The 20,019-nt window shown below is 40.5% G+C and overlaps 1 protein-coding gene across 1 annotated transcript in view; it reads right to left on the bottom strand.

Moving 5' to 3' along the window:
* Window positions 1-20,019, bottom strand: part of LOC140927342 (dynein axonemal heavy chain 5-like) — a 49,644-nt gene that overhangs the window by 12,123 nt on the left and 17,502 nt on the right. Inside the window, exons 22-55 of the mRNA XM_073376974.1 lie at window positions 18,888-19,087; window positions 18,291-18,444; window positions 17,601-17,764; window positions 17,152-17,254; window positions 16,879-16,983; window positions 16,489-16,650; window positions 16,033-16,257; window positions 15,431-15,683; window positions 14,977-15,075; window positions 14,635-14,805; window positions 14,051-14,262; window positions 13,634-13,768; window positions 13,271-13,432; window positions 12,460-12,706; window positions 11,907-12,148; window positions 11,246-11,386; window positions 10,726-10,960; window positions 10,076-10,218; window positions 9,485-9,742; window positions 9,151-9,364; window positions 8,571-8,680; window positions 7,630-7,916; window positions 7,030-7,099; window positions 6,653-6,775; window positions 6,258-6,388; window positions 5,155-5,473; window positions 4,752-4,978; window positions 4,073-4,295; window positions 3,310-3,411; window positions 2,964-3,038; window positions 1,892-2,059; window positions 1,216-1,344; window positions 425-511; window positions 146-283 (exon numbers count right to left, since the gene is read on the bottom strand). Coding sequence (XP_073233075.1) covers window positions 146-283; window positions 425-511; window positions 1,216-1,344; window positions 1,892-2,059; window positions 2,964-3,038; window positions 3,310-3,411; window positions 4,073-4,295; window positions 4,752-4,978; window positions 5,155-5,473; window positions 6,258-6,388; window positions 6,653-6,775; window positions 7,030-7,099; window positions 7,630-7,916; window positions 8,571-8,680; window positions 9,151-9,364; window positions 9,485-9,742; window positions 10,076-10,218; window positions 10,726-10,960; window positions 11,246-11,386; window positions 11,907-12,148; window positions 12,460-12,706; window positions 13,271-13,432; window positions 13,634-13,768; window positions 14,051-14,262; window positions 14,635-14,805; window positions 14,977-15,075; window positions 15,431-15,683; window positions 16,033-16,257; window positions 16,489-16,650; window positions 16,879-16,983; window positions 17,152-17,254; window positions 17,601-17,764; window positions 18,291-18,444; window positions 18,888-19,087 — 5,814 coding nt within the window. The remainder of the gene's footprint in view (window positions 1-145; window positions 284-424; window positions 512-1,215; window positions 1,345-1,891; window positions 2,060-2,963; window positions 3,039-3,309; window positions 3,412-4,072; window positions 4,296-4,751; window positions 4,979-5,154; window positions 5,474-6,257; window positions 6,389-6,652; window positions 6,776-7,029; window positions 7,100-7,629; window positions 7,917-8,570; window positions 8,681-9,150; window positions 9,365-9,484; window positions 9,743-10,075; window positions 10,219-10,725; window positions 10,961-11,245; window positions 11,387-11,906; window positions 12,149-12,459; window positions 12,707-13,270; window positions 13,433-13,633; window positions 13,769-14,050; window positions 14,263-14,634; window positions 14,806-14,976; window positions 15,076-15,430; window positions 15,684-16,032; window positions 16,258-16,488; window positions 16,651-16,878; window positions 16,984-17,151; window positions 17,255-17,600; window positions 17,765-18,290; window positions 18,445-18,887; window positions 19,088-20,019) is intronic.

The raw sequence follows: 20,019 nt of genomic DNA, 5'->3' as shown, positions 1-20,019 counted from the left end.
AGTGGTCCCCGGCAAGCATGAAATATGAGAGCTCCTTGCCAAAACGACCAGATGGAATTCACGATTTTTTCGAGCCCTGTGTCTGTTTAACTCTTTTAAAAATAGTTCCTTGAAATATAGACAGTCTATGTTCAACCAGCTTTACCTGTTTTTCTTGCACTGCCTTATCGTACATGGCCTGCACTTTATCAAGTTCAGCCTGTTTTTCGTCCAACTGTGCCTGCGCCTCGTTTAGATCGTTTTGAGCAACGTTTAACTTCGCCTCCTGAATTGTCAAATTTGCCTGAAAAAAAAGATACTTGACGCTTAGTCTTCATTCTCACACCACCCACAGAAGATAGACGCACAAGGATGATAGATGTGACGCCAAGAATTTAGTGCAGAAAAGAAACTGAATACTCTCTAATGCAACAGTACAATTTACCTTTAACGGTAATACTTCTTTGTTAATGCCAAAGAAAATGGACATGGATTTCGTCCAGGAGCACAAACCAGCGACATCGCCGCACACCTGTAAATGAAGAATCCCCAAAAATTAACTTGCCATTAATTCTGTCTACGAAAGTAGTAACATTGTAACACAGGGTGCTTTCTATACCAGCCAAAATTTTCGGAAATTTTGGCCGATAAATACATGGAACGCTTCGGCACGCTTGGGAATTTACCGGTCAAAATGGACCAACTCCAGAGGTGGTCCTCTTTGACCGGTTGCTCCAGTGCCATCCAAAATTACCCTTCCATTTGCGAAACAAATCTGTCGAATCGTAAATGGACGCTTCGATCCGACAGCAAACTTGAGGCGCTTTCCATTCAACCAAAACTACCGGCTGGAATTTTCGGCAACTTGCAATAGCGAAAGGGACAGCATTTCCACCTATTTTCAAAAAAATTTTCCCGCAACTTTCCTTTCCATTTAACGTTGCTCCCGGAATTTCAAGAATTTTCGGTTGAATGGTCCGTACTTCGGAAAATTCAAAAGTTTCCGGAATTTCTGGAAACGTTTCCGGTAAATTTCTGAACCATTTGCCGCTGTTTCCAAATTTTGGAAAGTTTTGGTTGAATGACAAGCGGCCCTTGGCTCAATACAACTGTGTTATTCCATTTATGACCGGTTGATTTGGCGCAGAGGAAAGCTCCTAGACAGTTATGGCATTGACAAACACCATGGTGCTGCCATAAAATAAATTTGGTGCGTTCGTTGCTAAAACTACATACCCTTTTAGCAGTCTCCATATTGTAGTCTTCCATTTCCAGATAAGGGGCTAAGAGTTCTACCATTTCATCATTGATTGTGTCTTTCGGGAAACTTTGAAGCGTCGTTAGGAAATTAGACTGACTCATTATCTGAATAAGAAAAGACAATATACCATAAACAGAATTTCCAGTACAGATTATACCAGCAATTCTGAGAAGCACAAGTACACAAAATATATAACCTTTTCCAATCAAACAAGGACTTGGTGTATGACGAACCTTGGTTAGTGTGAAATAGCTTGTTCTAACCAAACAGGACTTCCGGTTGTTCTGACCGGACTTGAACTTAGGAACCTGCACGCTTTTCCCTTTCACCGCGTCTCGCCTTTCTCGGGTGGGGTGATTTTCACGCGAGTTCGCGTTTCGCCCGCTTTACCGTCCGTGAGGAAAAATGGGGACTACTCGTAGTCTAGCTTTTCCCCTAGTCTGGGTGAATATCTTTTCTTACAATTGCAAAGTAAGGCGATAGCTGTTAAAGCTTTAACGTCCCACCTTCAACACATCGCACAAGTATCTATAGAAGCTTAACTTTCTCACTGTTTTCGCCATTTTTGATAAGATCCGCGTTTTATTTTTGAACTTGATTTGAGTTATATAAGCAAATCATATGCCTTGGAGACGAAAATAGCGGTGTTACCTTCAGTGACTCAGACCAGGATGGCTTACAGCAGTTTCTTTCCGCGTCAAACACCACTTGGTCCAGTCTCTTCCGAAACAAGATCAAAACGCAGTCCATAATGCGCATGATCAGATGTGGAGGCTTGGGCAGCTTACGGACCGTGGCGATATGGGCAGCTTTGATGGTCTGGGGACAAATAAATTTGAATAGTCTGATATCATGATTTCCCTCTTTCCCTAAACTCTCAAAAAATATGGGAGATGGTAAATGAATCTTATACATTGACCACACTGTGTCTTTTTTCTCGGTACTCTGAAACTATGGCCACCTGGACAGTGGTGGTTGGAAATATTCATTCTTATACACTGCCTTTGGGGTGTTATATACTTGATTCTGACAATATACTGGGGAAGGATATGTGGCGTTTTAGCCGAGTTAGGTAAGTTTCATCTCTCACATCGTGACTGAATCTAGGGGCGCTTTCCATTCAAAAAAAATTCTGGTTTGAAATCTGGGAAATTCCACGTGCCAAATGGAATAGTACATTCCTGTTGCACAGACCCTACCCAAGCCAACGCGGGTTTGGTTATTATTCTTGTAATCACGATGCAAAAGAGCGGTACTGGGGACAATGATTAAATCAAGTGAAAAGGGACATTTCGGACTTCGAATGTGCGGACCGGTCGAAGTGGACCACCGTCAAAAGTGGTCTCAAATATTCCGGTCGGACCGAACCAAAATGGTCCGTTCCATTGATTTCTAACCGAAATTTACGGAATTTTAGGCTGAATGCAAAGCGCCCTAGATAGCCGCCAAATAAAATATTTTAACATAACTTTAACATAATTCAGTAGCTGAAGGATGGCGTGTAGAAGAGCGTATAAAACTTAGTTACTTCGGACATTTAAAGCACTGAATTTGGCAAAAATCTTACATTTCTATTAGAGGGTCATAGTGGTCAAGTTTGTCCGATGATTGAAAGCTATTTGAGGATCGTACCGGCAGACAATGATTGTGTCTCTTAATACCAAAAGGACGAGATACTTTGGAGGAATAAAACACAGTTCCAATATACAACAGCGTTTCTCACCTGTAAAGCAGCTTCTGCTTCCTCCAAAGCCGGCCTGGCAGCTTCAAGTTTTTCTTCAGCAACAGCTTTATCGGCCTAAAAAAATGACAATAATGTTACTTCGGAGAATTCTTCGGGGCCGCCGGTGAACTACAGAAAAATGTCGCCTTGTTTACTGACCTGACGATTAATGAGGGTAGATTCTTAAAACGACGGCTTCGGGATAAGGCGTGGAATTATAAGCATGGAGGCGGATCGCTATTCACCAGGATTGCGAGACGGCTCTCAAGGCGCTTAAGTCACCATAAATCAGCCAAGACCCCACCCTCGATCCCACTATGAACTCTCAATCAGATGAATAACTTACCGCAATATCGTCTACAATAGCTTGAGCTTTGTCTTTGACTTTCTGAACCTGAGCTTTGACTTTCTCTGCAGCTTGAGCTTTTACTGTAACCTCTTTAAGCACCTGCCAAAAATAGTGTTACTGGTCAGTTAAAACATTTAAGTAAAACATTTCACAAGGGTACGGAGTGTCTCATCTTATTACCCGTTCGGCGCGAGAAGTGGGTCAAAAATATAAGCTGAAGCCTTATATCAGATTAAACTTTGTATCAGATTAGATACTCTTTCGAGTGTTTGACCTTCCTTCTGAAATGATTATTAATGCTTGCGAAACTTGTGGCGATCTGACCTTCAGCCTTCCGAGCAATAGTGAAGTTTTCGCTGCAGACTTAAAGGATACGGTTTTAGGGTCAAGACTGTTAGACACTCGTTTCCATGTTTCAGTTGAACCTCTTTTAAGTGGCCATCTTGGAAGAAGAAACAAGTGGTCACTTATCAAAGAATGGCGGGTTCATTTTGCGTTACTGAGTTGGTGAGTTAGAGTGCCCAAGGCTTCTAAATAGATGTTCAACTATACAAACACTAGTTCTGTAGTATTTCAACTGAATTAATTTACATAAAACAAAAGGTGTCGACTCTCATCAAGAATTGTGGGGTCAAACCTACTCTGATACTTGGTTCAATTCAGAAAAAAAGGAAGAGGAACAAAGTCCCCATTCCGTTTATTTTGGCTCCCTTTGCCAAAAGCATTGCTCGAATGAAACAGTCCGTATAAAGAATCTTACCAGTTCAGCCTTCTCAGATGCCACGGCCAACTCCTTTTCTTTCACAGCTAATTCTTTAGACAGTTGAGCTACAGACTCACTGGCTTCCACGAGCTTGTCTAAACCAGTGTTCATTCTCCGTGCCAGCTCGCCAATTTGTTCTCGTTTTAAAGAGTAGATGGACTTGTAGCCATTGATGAAGGAAAGGTAGGACTTGGGAGTAACGTGTGTCGCGCGACGATATCTAAAGTAGAGACACAAAAGAGTAAACGACCAAGAAAGAATCAGTTCAGAACAGTTTTTTGATCTTGAACAACAGTATAGTTTCGACATAAGAACTTCTTCAAAATTGCTCTCAATAACGGTGAGTTTACAAAAGTAAATGGCTTCCCACTAATTGTTATTTTTATTTTTTCCTTTAAATGTGTTTAAATAAATTACAACAATTGAAATTTTCCAAGAAGCGTTTAGCAATTATCGTCGCTGACAAGAATTCAAGGGGTTACAATTGGCAAGATATTGTCCTGGTTTTATCCCTTGTCTACAAAGGTACTTAGGACAATTCCTGAACAGCAATGGACTCAAATGATAGGAGAGGTACCCCTACGCGTTACTATATATCTATGCTGAGAAAATCGGTTATGCTCCATAGCATAACACGATAGGAAAACTGAAAGGAATATAATTGGACATCTCTTACCTTTGAAAATAATCAGTGCAGCTTATGGCCACACCGTCATGAAACACACCCATAGCATGCACCACTTGTTGCTTGACCTCAGGCACACAAACGATCTCGAAATTGGACAAAAAGTGATCTGCTACAGCAATCAAAGCATCTTTTGGCCAGCGGCTGAACCAGTCCATCGTACATCCGCTAATTAGACCAGGAAACTTGAGTGATCTGTTGCGGAATTTCTCACCGACCTGAACACGAAAAGAAAAGGAGAAAAAGATGAGCTTGGGAGCTGATCTTGATGAAATCGATCCCTGTCGAGGACACGAATGTACTTGTTTTCTATTCCATTTTTTGACACAAAAAGCACATCTTTCGAATTTTAAAGCCGAGCTTTGTGTTCTCGATATTTGTGAATATGACATACCGGCGAGAAACACAGAACAACATGAAGATTGTGCTTGGCTCGCGTCAGGAAGTAGTCGTACAGATTTTCCCCTGTCGGTGGTCGCCTGGGAAATTCCTTCTTCATCACAGGTATCAGCTCGCTGCAGATTTCGTCGATCTCATCGCGAGCAAAAAGGTTGGAAATTTCCCCGGAGGATAGAAGATTGTTGAGGTATTCAAGGAAGCCCTCTTCTTTGATTTCTTGGTCGGTGAAGATGAATGTTATTCCCAAGCCCTGCATTCCTGCCACTCGGTAAAGATATTTGAGGTCTTCCATCAAGTTGGAAGCGTTGTAAGACCTACGAAATTTAAAATAAAAACCATGTCAACAAGAGACTACGAGGAATTGTTTTTCCACAATGAGTACAAATCACGAACCTGACTGGCTTACTATCTGATCCGAAGGTTGCCTGGTTGTTTTAGTCACCGGCTGGCTGACTGACAATTGCCCGACTAACTAACTGATTGATTAATTGACAGGTTGGACTTGTTTTTCTATACATAATACTCCTCGTAAACCTGCCTGACATACTGTCTGATTTAAAGGTTGTCTGGTTACTTTAGTCACTGGCTACTAGCTAGTTGGCAGGCTGACTGACAAACTGACTGACCGATTAACTGACAGGCTGGTTGCTGTAGCCACTGGCTACTGGCTGGCTGACTGACAACCTGACTGACTGACTGACTGACTGACTGACTGATCCATTAGGTGACAGGTAAACTGACAATTTGCTTGCTGTTTAGTAATAACTGCACCATTGGCAAATTGACCGCTTGAACAAAGGAACGGACTTACAGATGATTTCGATGAAGAAAATCGGATGAAAAGATGTCCCTGACTAAAGGTTGAATGTTTTCTACACTGATCAATCAAATAAGTACCTCAGTACAAAAATGGAGCTCGCTAAAGATAGTAATAAAAGAAAATTGACTATCCTAGTCAACTGCCGCATAACTGTCCACGTTGTGATAACGCATAACGAGAATCTACAACGTGGGAAAGAACTTATTTCCCACGTGTAATATCAGTAGCATAACTGAGCGCGTTAGTACATTCTCTGCCAATATACATAGTTTATCCACCTTGTCAGAGTGATCTGAAATGTTTTGTAGCCAGCTATGAACGAAGCCAGCCGCGTCAAACTCTGCTTTCCAGAACCACCTACCCCGACCAGGAGGGCGTTACCACGCGGGGTACGAATTATACGGGACACCTGTAAAAGGAAAAGAAAGAGAGTGTTACTGACGTCTATCCACAGAGTATAGTCGCGCAAACTGTGTTCTAAATGCCATTGCAGGCCATAAATATATTAAGGACTCAAAGATCTTCCTAAGAGACAAAGAGGACCAAATGAGGCAAGCGACTTTTATAGACATTACAAGTCAGTAATAGCAATTTAGTCATGGATGATACTACAATGTGGATGATGATCAGCCACTGTAGAAAAAGGCAGAAGGCGTGAGTGAGATGTTATTACCCTCATAAGATGAATCATGGCGTCTCTGAAAAACACAAGATCCATGCCGGCGCCTCGGACACTCTCGTTATACTGCTCCAAGTACATCTTGAGTCTTTCTTCAAGGCCTTCGAAGGATGGGATCTTAAAGATTGAATAAAAGAAAAAAAGGAAAATTAATAACGGAAATATACAAAGAAACAGCACTAACAAAAGAAATTACGACAACCTTAGCAACAACATGAAAGGAAGGTGAAAACAATATAAAGTCAGCGCAAACATTCGTAGCTTCAATCGTAGAAGTTTCAGTTATATAAATCTCTGGATATTCATCGCGAGGAGTTTTCGCGGCGAGGAATTCGAACATTAAAAAAAGACTTCTTGTATGATTTTCTTACCGGTTCATAAACCTTTGGAGTTTCAAAGTCAGCGTCTTCTGGCTCGTCACCTGTGGCTTCTGGCGCATCCCTAAACAACACAACGTAATTGGACAATAAAAAGATGACGTCATTTCACTCTAACTACCAGAATCCTTCAGTTTGTTGTTTTCTTGTGGCTTGTTATTCAAAGATCGGCGGCATTGACAAATCGAAATAAAAAAGCAAAAACAAAATGAATTCTGGTAGCTGTAGTAAAATGTCGTCATCGTGAAAATGGCAAGTTAGGCCACTTTCACGATATGGTGTTGATCAGTCGTTAGAGCTAATACAGCCAACTCTCTCTAAGACGGACACCTTTGGGACAGGCACTAAGTGTCCGTCTTAGAGAGATGTCCGTCTTATAAAGAGTCAAATAAAAGGAGTAAAGAAAGGCAGGGACCAACGCTAAGTGTCTGTTTTACAGAGGTGTCCGTCTTATAGAGGTATCCGTTAAGAGAGAGTCGACTGTACCCACAATCACAGTTTACCTACAGATTGGAATTTTGAGCTGGTCTAACAAGGAGATTAAAAAGTCAAGTTTGCGGAGAAATTAGTAAGCTATAAAAAGCAGGAGCAAACCTCAAAAAGTCTACCAGATATGGTAGATCCTCGATCATCGCCTGCAAGTCTTCTCCGAGTTCCTCACCGATAACACGCTTCATTGTCTTCTCAAACCAGTCCTTGTCAGGTTGATTCGTGAAACGATCGGAAATAACTCGGATGCACTCGTGTTTCCATAGAGACATCAACGACTGCTCAGTCGATACCACTTCAGAGATGCAGTAGAGAATACCTTGCCATATCCTGGACAAATCTCTCAGGTTAAAGATGTAGTGAAATTTGGCTGGCGTGGGAAGCATTTTGATCTAACAAAAAGTGAAAAAATTTTGAGATATCGAGTATGAATAAGATTACGTTCATCACTGCCTAATATTTCATTATTATAGTGAAATAAAAACCTTGAAAACAATAAAAACTTCACAAAGCACATTGCCAAGCAATTACGGGTAAGCAGGAACGAGAGCTGGCTCCATATGTTCAAAAGTTGGATAGGGCTATCCGCTGGATAAATCACTATCCACTGGATAGCGCAATTGGTCTCCGTACCACTTACGCGCTGGATAGCGATTTATCCGGTGAATAGCGCTATCCAACTTTGCACAACCAGGACCTGGGGGAACATTCCTGACTGAACATGAATAGGTATTTGAATGCTAATATCGATTTAACGTCAACGCGAAATTGAATTTGAATATAAATACTAGTACTTATGTGAATGAGAACGTAAAAGTGAGTATATTCTCATGAAACACCATCTCTTAATAAATCGTTTATAACGAGTGTTCTTGCGTTCTGGAAAGTGTTAACTTTTCAGAATTGGAAATCTATTATATCCATCAGGAGAATATCTTTCAGGACATCACATCCCATCTTCCACTTAATCAACAACCTTCTTGTTGCCTTTTCTGATACCGAACGTAAGATCTTTATATTCCATAAGTTAATTATCTCATGAGTACCTTAGTCAGCTGCCAGAGTCTGCGAGTACAAGGAACAAGTTTGTTAGCAAGTTCTTGAACAACACTGGAAAAGCCACGCTCCGAACAGAAATGGCCACTGCCAATTACACCTTTTAATCAACAACAAAAACAAAGACAAAGTATCGTTACCGCAATAAAAAGGTAGGCATTATTTAGTAGCAAAAAAAGACTTTTCCCTCCTATGGAGGGAAGCATCAAGAATGTTCGTGGAAAAAAATTAACAGGATGATACAACAGGACATTCATCATCGAGTGAAGAAGGGATTCTACATAAAGGAGTATTGAGTGTTAATACGATAAAGTGGGATGTTGGAATTGGCTACATAAAAAACAATTGAATCAAAAAGGAAAATCATCTTTTTTAAAAGAGTAGAATACAACACTTGACGTTCGCGCGGTCGTTATCACTTCCCTGAGTCCTGTCCTTTAAACGAAAGTACCGAATTTGTCGCACCAACTTTCTAAATTGTAAGGGTGCTCTTGCGAGGGCAAATTCAAACGAACCAAATTTAACAGAAACAGAACAGTCCGAAAGCAAGGCATATTGCAGACAACTCACCAAAGATCTTATCAATGGAGTTGTTGCTTGGAAGAGTACAATTGAAAACGCTAAACTGCCTCTTGAGTCGTTGTGGAATATCATTTCTTCCACCGCCGGGATGGATCATGGCCGCTAGGAACTGGATATCTGCCAGATTTGTGAAGTCACCGGGTTTCTCTAGATTATAGAAACCCTTGTTCTCCATAACTTGACGGACTATTTCATTGGTTACCTGACAAATTACAAGACCAGTGTTAGAGCACGTTTAATTTAATCGTGTAACATTGGAAACAACAATTGTTGTACATCATGTTTTGGGCTAAAATGCGACATGGAACGCGTATTAGCAAACCTGGTCTCCCCATTCGTTGATAATAGGCATGTTGATATCATCAATAAACACTGTCATCTTTTTGCCAGCAGGAGGGCCGTACGTGTTGCCCATTCGTTTGTCCACGTAGCTCTCAATCGTCCGCTGGAACATCAGTGGCGTGGACGCCGAGGAGAAGTTAAAGCTCTTACTCAAATGTCTTTCAGGATCGTATTTACCCATGTTCCCCTTGATCATGACTGTCTTAGCTGTGCCTTGCTCACCGATTAACAAAGCAGCCTGAAATAAAAAGAACGAGTTCAAGCGAGTTAAAGGTGAAGACTGCTGGGACCCAAAGTTGTAATGAGATGGTCCAACTGGGAGGAGGAAAGAAGCCGGCAAAAAAACCACCTGACGAAGAACAGTGATGAAAGAGCTGGGGAGATGGGTCTAATATGGGGTGAAGCGCTGGCCATAGCACAGGTCACACAGCTCACGACAGGGTTGAGTGGCGACGTTTTGATTGCGGCCTTATGTCCCAGCCGGGATGAAGTGGTTGAGTCCATGAGAGTGAGTTATCTTTGTTTGGATGATCAAGTCTACAGACGAGCTTAACGAAACATGACACCCTACCTTTCCCTGTTTGGACACAATCTGGATGAGGTAGTCTGTGCGCACGTTATCCACGTTTGGAACAAGGATGGAGAGGAAGTCAGGGTTGTGATCTCTCGGATATATGTATTCCTCCACACGATTGTTCCAGTGCTCCCATTCGCCTATGATTTCAAATACACCAGAATAAAACGCTCAGTATAAGTGCGGTTACTGGTTACACTACCCAGAAAAGCAGAGGAAAGCTAGACACCCGTATATGATTCTAACCATACCGACACAGCTAGAATATACCACGGTCGACCATTTATCCAAAGATACACAAAAAGAGCAAAATAGTCGCCCATACTAGTCACCGAGTTTAAAAGCAAGAGCTAGGACATCAAAAGTAAAAAACAAAAATCGACAAAAAGGCGTCCTTTACAGTAATTATTTTTAGGTTTCAGATAACTATGTTTTCAAAAGCCCTGCACTGGCAGTCAAACAATAATAAAAATGACATGTTTATTCCTTTTTCTTCGAAGCGTAAAACAGGACGAAATGACATCAACCAAACAGCTTAACAGATCCATACTATCCAATGATGTTTAAACTACCTCTCTATAAGAACAACGTTACAATGACCAAATGAATTTCAGCAAACTATTTCGAAGAGGCTAGGATTTAACTACCTGCTTCGTTAACCAGAAACTCAAAAATCGTGTCCAATGATCCCTCGTCAATGGGAGGCAGATCTAGTTCAAAGTTTCCTCTTGTGAACTCCTCCATCTTGGCTCGATCATCCAGCTCTAACAGCGCACCAATACTCCACATGAGACAGAAGATGTAAAGCCTCTCCAGATGGGATTCCGAGACGTTGGTTCCGTCTTCTTTCTTAGGAATCAGACCTTCCAGAATAGTGAGAGCCTAAAAAGGAACGAAAACCACAACAATAACATTTCCTGTTGGAATGATGTCGAAATCATATACATGCAAACACATTTGTTGTTCTATTACAAATATTACACACTAAGAACGGACATTGCGAATGCCATAGAGGTAACTGTGGTATACAAGAAGGGGCAAACTGGGACTTTAGTGCGAGAACACCGACCACCAGTCCACGTAATCAAGACCTCACTAATATGTTCGGGGTTTTTACAATGAATATTGTAAATATGAGACTACGTACTCTAAAGTGCAGTTACTTACCTGCATGATATAATTGTGTTCCAAAATGTCCATTTTAAAGACGCAGTTTTCGCGAGCAAAGCGCATGATTTCATCGAATGACTTGTCAAACAGACCTTTCAAGACCTCTGCCTCAGCTTCTGGCCGTTTATTCAGCCACGCCTGGGGAGATATCAGCAAGAGTGTTAGGGTTAGAATTACAAGATGGACACAACACGTTATTTAACCTGTTTACACTTAACATTACAACAAAAACCGGGCAAAAAAAATCCAAACGATTCATTGGCAATCGTTGAGTTTTTGAGCGACATCCTAAATATCTACAAGACAGTGAGACCGAAATGATCCGTTCCATTTGATTTCTAACCGAAAATTCCGGAATTTTGAGCTGAATGAAAAGCGCCCAGTGATACGACTTCAAAGGAGAAATTTAAATGGGATTAACCTACTGACAATCATACAGTATGTGCACTTGACAAATAAAGATTTACTGCACTTTAACTTTCAAGGGCATGCCAAGTAATTTCTGTAAGCTCCAAGCAAGCTTCAAATTTAAAAAATTGTCAGATAGGAAGGCTAGGAAGGCTAGGAAGGCTAGGAAGATAGGTTAGGAAGAGCTTGCCCGTAAGGCACGATTTCTGAGCTAAATGAAAGAGACCCAGCATTTGCACGCCATTTTTACCTGAAGAACAGGTCTCCAATCCAATCCAGAAGAGCTCATGTACACCATCCCGTTCCGAGAAACAGTGGCTGGTGAGGCGTTATCGATGTTGTGAGGCTCAAAGATGATCTTACATTGAGGTGACATTGGAATTCGGTCTCCATTTGCTAGAGTGAGTGTTTTGTTATCGTCTAATACGCTGTTTAGATTCTCGATCCAGATGGCATCTACTGGCCCATCCAACACAATCCAGATACGCTCCCCTTAGGAACAAAAATCAAGAGGAATCAAACTCAAAATTCCAGGAAAACTACCGTAAGTTGGTTTGGTTCGCAATTCAATGAAGAAGACAGCGATGCCGCTTTCTCTTTGTTTACCCAACTCTTAGTCTTTAACTAAATACCTCTGTGGAAGACGCGTTTCACCACGTTAAGTTTTCACGCTTTATTGATGAAACATCTGCATGTAAATGAATGTTGTAATGGAATGTTTCTTGTTCTAGAATAGACATAGTCATGACAGAAAATTTATTGGTCATAAAATTTACGTACTTTCTGTACGAGGGGGTACACACCTTTCTTAGCACGAAGCGTCTTCCTCCACAGTGTCGAGAAGATACCGTCGGTCCAGTCATTAGTAGAGACATCCAATCGTCCAAACATTTGAGGTGCAGTAATGGCTTTGGGGTTCATTCTCATTTCTCTGTGTGGTGTCCCACAATCTGTCATTGCTTTCATCAAGACGTGGATGCAATTAGTTTTACCCGCACCACTGGGACCGAGTACCATCATTCCATGACGCACTCGCTGAGTCTCAAATAACTGCAAGAAATTCGTAACATGGTCTTTTCTATATCAAAGAACAAGTGTTATTATCAAAATCGTGCGGTAGACACCCGTGCAGAATACGCCCTAGTTTGACTGAAACAATTGACAAAGAATTACATTTAGTGAATAGAGCGGTTTTCATTTGAGTGTCGAAAAGTAATTGGTTTTGCACTTTCTACACGATGCGATTGGCTTAAAAGATTCGCGCCACCTTTTCATCCAATCAGAAGTAAAACCAAAGCCAATTGTGACGCGCTCGCATGCATTTTCCCGCGCTTTGCGTCAGCCACATGTAATTACTTCGAGTTTTGATTGGTTCAATGTATTGTCTGTGTCCTATGTGATTGGCCAGAGTAATTACTTTGGTTTTGGTTTTACGACACTCAAACGAAAACCACTCTAAGCTTAAGCATTTATCAAAACCAGTCAGAAGATAAACAAACAATTGGGTCTAATTCACGCTAAGTGAAGGAAAAGACCTAATGATTACAGCGGGAAATGAGACAAAAACAAGCAAAGCACAACAAGGTTTTCAATTTTTTTCTAGAGGGCTATTACCTGGATAAGTTTCAGTCTCCATGACGGATGGTTGATAAGTCCAGCCTCTTCAACCTGGCTGGCTATCGCTTGTTCTAACTCAGGATACCCGGCTTTGTCCAACACAATTCCAGGGAAGAGATCGTTAATAAGACTTAAGAACAAGGGTTCGTCTTCGTCAATCTATGATAAAAGAGCATGTTTAGATATAAAAAAAGAACTTTACACTAGACGCACTTGCATGCGATCGATTTTTTTTCTAGGAGGGAACGAAATAGGAGGAACTTTTCTACCCATATCAGTTGCCAAGAGCCTTCACCATCAACATTTCTACCTGAAATACAAGGATTTTTCTTTCAATACCGCTAGTTTGAAGTATCTTACCAGTTTGGATAGGTTCATATCCCTGAGCACTCTCATAACAATCGTGTTTTCACTGTCCCCGACACTTTGCCGTTTTGCAGCACCCAGAGTTCGTAAAACAGACAAAATGTTCCTCAGGCCAAAATCATAATGCACCTGAAGAAATAATAAATAAATAAATAAATAAATAAATAAATAAACAAACAAATAAAAACAAGTGCCGTAATAAGTAAGGCGAGGCAAGAACGACAGGGGGTAGGGCACAGAAAGTACGTGTATCCGTTGCAGTTAATTTTTTTATTTTAGTTAATACTTGTTTTTCCTTTGTTTTAAATTCATTAGAACACATTACCATACCCAAAAACAATGGACAAGCAAAAATTAACTGAAATAAAAAATTCAAGAACTACAACATATCCATCAATTTAAGATTAGCACCTGTTTGGACAGCTGTTCTTCACAGAGTTTGTATAGAGTGAAGAATTTCCTGGCCAAAGTCACATTGTCAATAAAACCGCAGCTTGCAAGCTTCACACGAATGATGATCTGTCTGTCTGGGACCATCATTGCCACTGTACGGAACTGGATCTTAAGATTCTCAGGCAGCTCTTGGCGACCAGCGTACCCTGGGTTCATTGTCAAGAAGATACCTGGAACGAAGGCGAAATCAGGGTCATATTTAGTACGCCGAACAATATGAATCCTAAACAGAGATGTATACTGTATTTTTAGAAACCAGTAAAGAAAAGCCATTTTAAAATCAACTTTTTTTAGCGGCACTTGAATGAAATGTACGATTACGACAACAAGGAATAACAACCATCCCGGGTAACCTTATAATTTTAAGATATGGCACTTTTCCCCTCAAAATGAATCCTTGAGCAAGAAACTGGCAATGCATGCATTTATACTTTTTTTACGCCAAACGCATCAAGTAGGAAAAAAGACAGCCTGCTTTCCACAATCCTTTTCAAATTCAAATTCAAATTGATTTATTTTTATGTACATTGTTGCTCTATTACCAAATTCAGGATTCATATCCACTACATCGCCGTCGGAGAATATAAACTGCTTCTTCCGCTCCTTCTTACACATAAGCACAATGTAGATCTGCTGGGCTGCCACAGATAACACAGGGAGGTCAATACGGTTGAACTCATCAAAACAGCCCCAGCTTCCAGATTGGGCAAGGCCTATAAAATACCAAACAATTATCAGCTGATTATCACCAATTACAGTAGCAAGTGTCATTTACTAGGAATAGAGATAACTAGAAAATCCATCGGCATTCTTTTACACCCATTTTTTTTTTTGGTTTATCTTATTTACTCAGGGAAATAATGTGAGGAATAACATAGCCACACCTTTGAAAATTCGACCAAGTCCTCGGTAGTCCATTTGATCAGAGCAGTTGAACACAACCACATATTTACCAAGCGCTTTACCCATGTCTTTTGTAGTCTCTGTTAAAAGAGGATAAATAATGATGTAATACAATATTGACCTCGTAACCGGTATTCTCCAGTGTTGCCTAATATTTCTCCACAAAAATAAATCTGATTCAAGGTTGTTTAACGCTTGTGCCAGGTACCATGCCGTACGCTCTGTAGAGAAGTTTCAGATAATCTAACCTCAATCTTTTTGGGGTTTCAAAACAATACACTTCAGACACTAGCGTTAAAATCTAATCAGTTTCAGCCGTTGAATGTCCATCGTTGCCAAAAGGCCTTCCACATTGACCCACACTGGTCCACGTTTTGCGAGACACAGCGCCAGCGTTTTATGAAACTATCCAAGTTTAATCATCACAAATCAAACCTGTTTTTCCTGTTCCAGCGGGTCCAGCTGGTGCACCACCCATGGACATCGCAAGAGCTTGTGCCAATGTTATGTAGCAGCGGTCAGTTAGAGGCGTGATGACAAGTCTTTCCGTGCAGCCAATGAATTCGTTCTGATAAATGAAGTCGACGTCCGTTATAGAAACCATACACCTGTCCGTGTCATCGTTGAAGTAAAAGCGTATTTGTTTAAGCCATTCAAAGTCTCCTGGAGTCTTGATGTGCATGCGACACTGAAAAAGAAGTTTGAATATAAAAGAAGCACGAGTAAGACAAAAGGAAGGATCAAATACAAATTGTTTAGAGAAAAAGAGCAATATCTAATAAGGGTTCATCTGAACCCTCGCATGCACATGAGTTTTTAAGCTAATAGAATACTTTTTCACGCTATGCGTACGTAAGGAGTATATGTGGATGTTTAAATGTCCAAAGACAAAAACAGAGAAAATTCTCGTGAGTACACGGTAAGTGCTTTATTTTAAATTAATCTACAATTAAGCCAGCAAGAACACGCTAAACAGAGGAAAGTTTGAATATTCACCGTTTAAAAATTGAAAATCGCTGAGGTTTTTTTTCACTTACCAAATCATCAAAGATGTCTCGCTGATGCACATGAATAGTGATAAGCGTCTCAAACTTTGTCCTTTCAACCTTGGTAAGCTCTTTTGTCGTCTGCTCGATTAATACATTTAGCAGTTCCAGGAAGGCTGTGTTGGTTTGTTGCATGACCTTTTTGTCGTATTTTGCATTCGTTAGCGCTTCTGTTGAATCTCTGGTCCAAATCATTTGGATTCCTAACAAGCCAACCTGTAAAATTTATTTAAGTTACCAAATCAAATAACCAAATCACTGCCGCAAAAAGAAATGAAATATTAACCTCATAAAATGAACATTCCTTAATAAACCTCGGAATTCAATTAAATCGATTTATTATCAACAAAGAAGGTAAACTCAGTAGTACAGGCGCTTTTGCACGATGACAGAAATTATTACATGTAGGTGTAAATGCTTCTTCAGAGCGTGTGTAACTCTAAATACCTGGGCTGGGAAAGTGCTGAGAAACTCCAGCAGGTTGAATCCCTGGTCTTGTACAGCAGTGTGCGCCGTGCGAATCACGCCATGGACTGACTTGCGTGACATTTGTAACAAGGTTCCCAGCCAAACTTCTACATTTCCTTGTGCCATAACAGGTTTTTCGAGCTGAAAGACACAGTGTACACAAATAGCAGAAAATTAACCACAGCCTCGATAATTCAGTTATCAAGCAACAAAGTACACGCTAGACTATCAGCCACTTTTATCAACTGATCTCATTTTTCAATTATCATTTTACCTTTTGTAAAACGTCTTTGTTGTACAAAGAAATAGGACACTTAAAGGAAATGAATAAAACAGCAAGCAACTAATGCACGAAATATCTCATCTCACCTCTATCGTTTCACCTTCTGACGAGATGATGGCAAGAATTCGATCATAGTCTTTCTCGTGGAACTTCACCATCTTTGTATTGTCAAATACGTTCAGCAAGTGCGCCTATAACATGGACGACAAATATAAATAATTAAAGGCCTTAGTAGAGCCTGTTTACTTGCGTACAATATCTTTATTCGAAGCCATTACAAGCAGAGCCGTTGCTTGACTGACAATAAGAGTTTGGGCCAAAAACTTCAAAGTGAATATGTTTATCAAAGTACGTTTTACCTGAATGGTATGTGAATCACTAGCTTGTCCGAGAATCTCCAACAAGACTGGATCGGAAACAAAGAAAAACCTTGGGAAAACAAGACGTTTCTTTTCCAGATATCTGAAAAAGAATGAGCAAATACAAAGTAAGTCTCTTGACAGCTGTACGCTACCATCTAACTTCTTGCAAACAGATACAAACTCTAACTTTTCAAATAAATAACTGCATAAATCGACAACTGTGATGTTAAATTAAAGTTCATGCACGGGTACTCCATTCAATGTGCTTACGCCTATATTACTCAAAAAACTTTACAACAGCGTATTATAAAATCAATCGTCCCACTACTTAATCCAAATAGACAGCTTCCTGTTACTGGCTTGTGAGGGGTGCTGCTTGGCCTACCGAGTTTACCAGACATCACTATGAAATATTTCGCAAATGTGCTTCATTTAACTTCACATACCCACTAAGTGATTTCTGACAGAGTTCCAGTTGTTCCAAGAGATGAGGTAACAGTTGCCCGAGGGTTTCATCTCCCACACAGCACTGCACCACATTAGCATTCTCATGAGCTCGGGTCATAATCTTAACCCACTGCTTGTCAATGTTCTGAAACCGTTTGGCTTCCTAAAAGGTAAAATAAAATGGGTGTTAAGTACAATTGTTAAATAGTGAAAGGGCGAGATAAGCTGTATGAGCTAGTCTGCAGTTCTAAAGCCGGAAACAACTAAAGGTGGATCCGTCAGTTACTACCATATATAGGAAACAAATCTTTAAGAGGCATCACTCACCAACACCCTCCATACTTTATATCTCTTAATAACATATACAGCGAAAATACCCTAAACGAAAGCTCGGAAACAAAGGTCCAGTAGGCAGTAGAGAAGTTGGCAGGGGGAAAGGGGGTTGAAAAGTAGGTGCACATATGATCAGAGGGTGGCTGAAGACATACGTTGGTAAAAGTTAAACAAATGTGACAACGACAGACAGGAAAAAAAACCGCGTGAGAATAGGCGAGAGCACCTATGCGATGTTGCATTTGCCAAAAGCACTTAATGTTTGTTTAAGTGTGCGATGCACAGCGTTCATAATGGCCATCTTAAACAGAGAGGACGGCCGATTGGATCAAGTAAGAGATGCAGTTTTCACCAACCTTTGGCAGCTGTTTAGCGATATCTCCACCCACAAAGACAGCCTCAAGGTAGATCCACAGGTTCTGTACAGTTAACCAGTTCTCAATGATGTCAGTTGTGTTGGAAAGCTTTTGAACCCAGCTCTGAATATTCTTCTTGAATGGAGCGTTATATCTGAAACGTAGATCAACATATTATCACTTTCTGGACGAGCGAACAGGATATCACACAACTATTCTCCGAAATATTCTATACATACCCTACCCTTGGATGCTCAAGGGTAGCTCAAATTACAGTTGAATTAAAGATGGCTGCTACACTCTCTGCCAAGAAGTTTCCAAAAGTTTATTCTATTGCATGGCAACCAACTTGTCTCGGGCTGATAATCTGAGTTTTAGAGAGAGCGGCCAGGCCTCAGTTGTTCAAAAGTTGGACAGCGCTATCAAAAAATTACTCAGTTCAGTCATGGGCATGGGTGAAACGTTTAAAAGAGAAATAGCAAGCAGAAGGGGGAAAGGAAGCCTTTAGCTTTCACTTTAAATGCGCTGTTTTAGTGCGAAAAGAACAGTAACTCATCGCATTTATAACCTCACAGAAATAAACAATTGCTCCTTTACCTGTTGCTCATTAAAGAACCCAATACCATCAGACTGTCTTCCATTAGCGTCACAATCTCCGATGTGTTGTCTCCCCGTAGAAGAAGCTCTCCGCGGTTCTTGAAGTTGGCGAAAGTAAGTTCACGAGTGCTCCAGTCAGCAACGACGGCTTTAAGCTTAGCCTCAATGTCTTTCTCTTTCACCGCTGCTATACAAACATCCTATGGACACACAAAGTTTTACTTTTTATCTGGCACTTTTGTTTAAAAAAGTTACAGGTGTCTTTGATTCACGATTGATTAAGAAAAGAAAAGGGACGAGGGTACCAAAAACATAAGTAATCAAGCTACTCATCGCTTACAAATTGTGTAGGTTTTCTGACTTCTTAACCAGTACTGATCATTAACCTAGTGAACGAACCTAGCAACTTCGTGTAAACTCTTGCCAATGGAAATCAAACAGCCTCGAGATCAACTTGACTACTTTTGTGGTTTCCTTTACTAGTGCATCAGTTTTAATAACTCGATTTCATAATACATACTTCTATGTTATTTTCAAACAACACTCTCTGTTAGCGAATCCATAAAAGTACGAAACTATTTAAGGTTTTCACTGTATTGCCACAATGATCGAAGTGTGATGGTGAATTTTAAGCATGGTAAATATATGAGAAAGATTTATTTAGTTAGTGACTCAAGCGGGTCGGAAGAAAGATGTGAGCTTTCCTAATAGGAGCGAAACCTATGACCCTTCTGGTTACTAGTCCAGATGCTTTACCACTAAGGTACAGGAGACTCATGGGAGCTAAGGCCAATAAACTAGGTTCCTTAGCTTAGTGGCCTTAGCTTCCCTGACTCTCCAGGGGCGGGTTGTTCAAAGCTGGGTTAAGATAACCCAGGGTTAGCGCGAAATTTGATATTCAGATATGAAAGCTTAAAAGTAATCTGAAATTCAGTTTAATTCTTTTTGTCAACAAGTTGATGATCGGATGCTCTTAAAAATAACAGAGAAAATTATCCAAGAAAATCCTTTGAAGAAAAGAAAAAGAATTCAGGTTAAATTTAACCCTGGGTTAAGCGCTAATCGGCCTTCGAACAACTGGGCCCTGTAGCTTAGTGTTAGAGCACTTGGACTAGTAACCAGAAGGTTCATA

The sequence above is a fragment of the Porites lutea genome, chromosome 2, assembly GCF_958299795.1.
Source record: "Porites lutea chromosome 2, jaPorLute2.1, whole genome shotgun sequence".
Classification (NCBI taxonomy): Eukaryota; Metazoa; Cnidaria; class Anthozoa; order Scleractinia; family Poritidae; genus Porites; species Porites lutea.
This window is presented reverse-complemented; position numbering and strand designations above follow the sequence as displayed.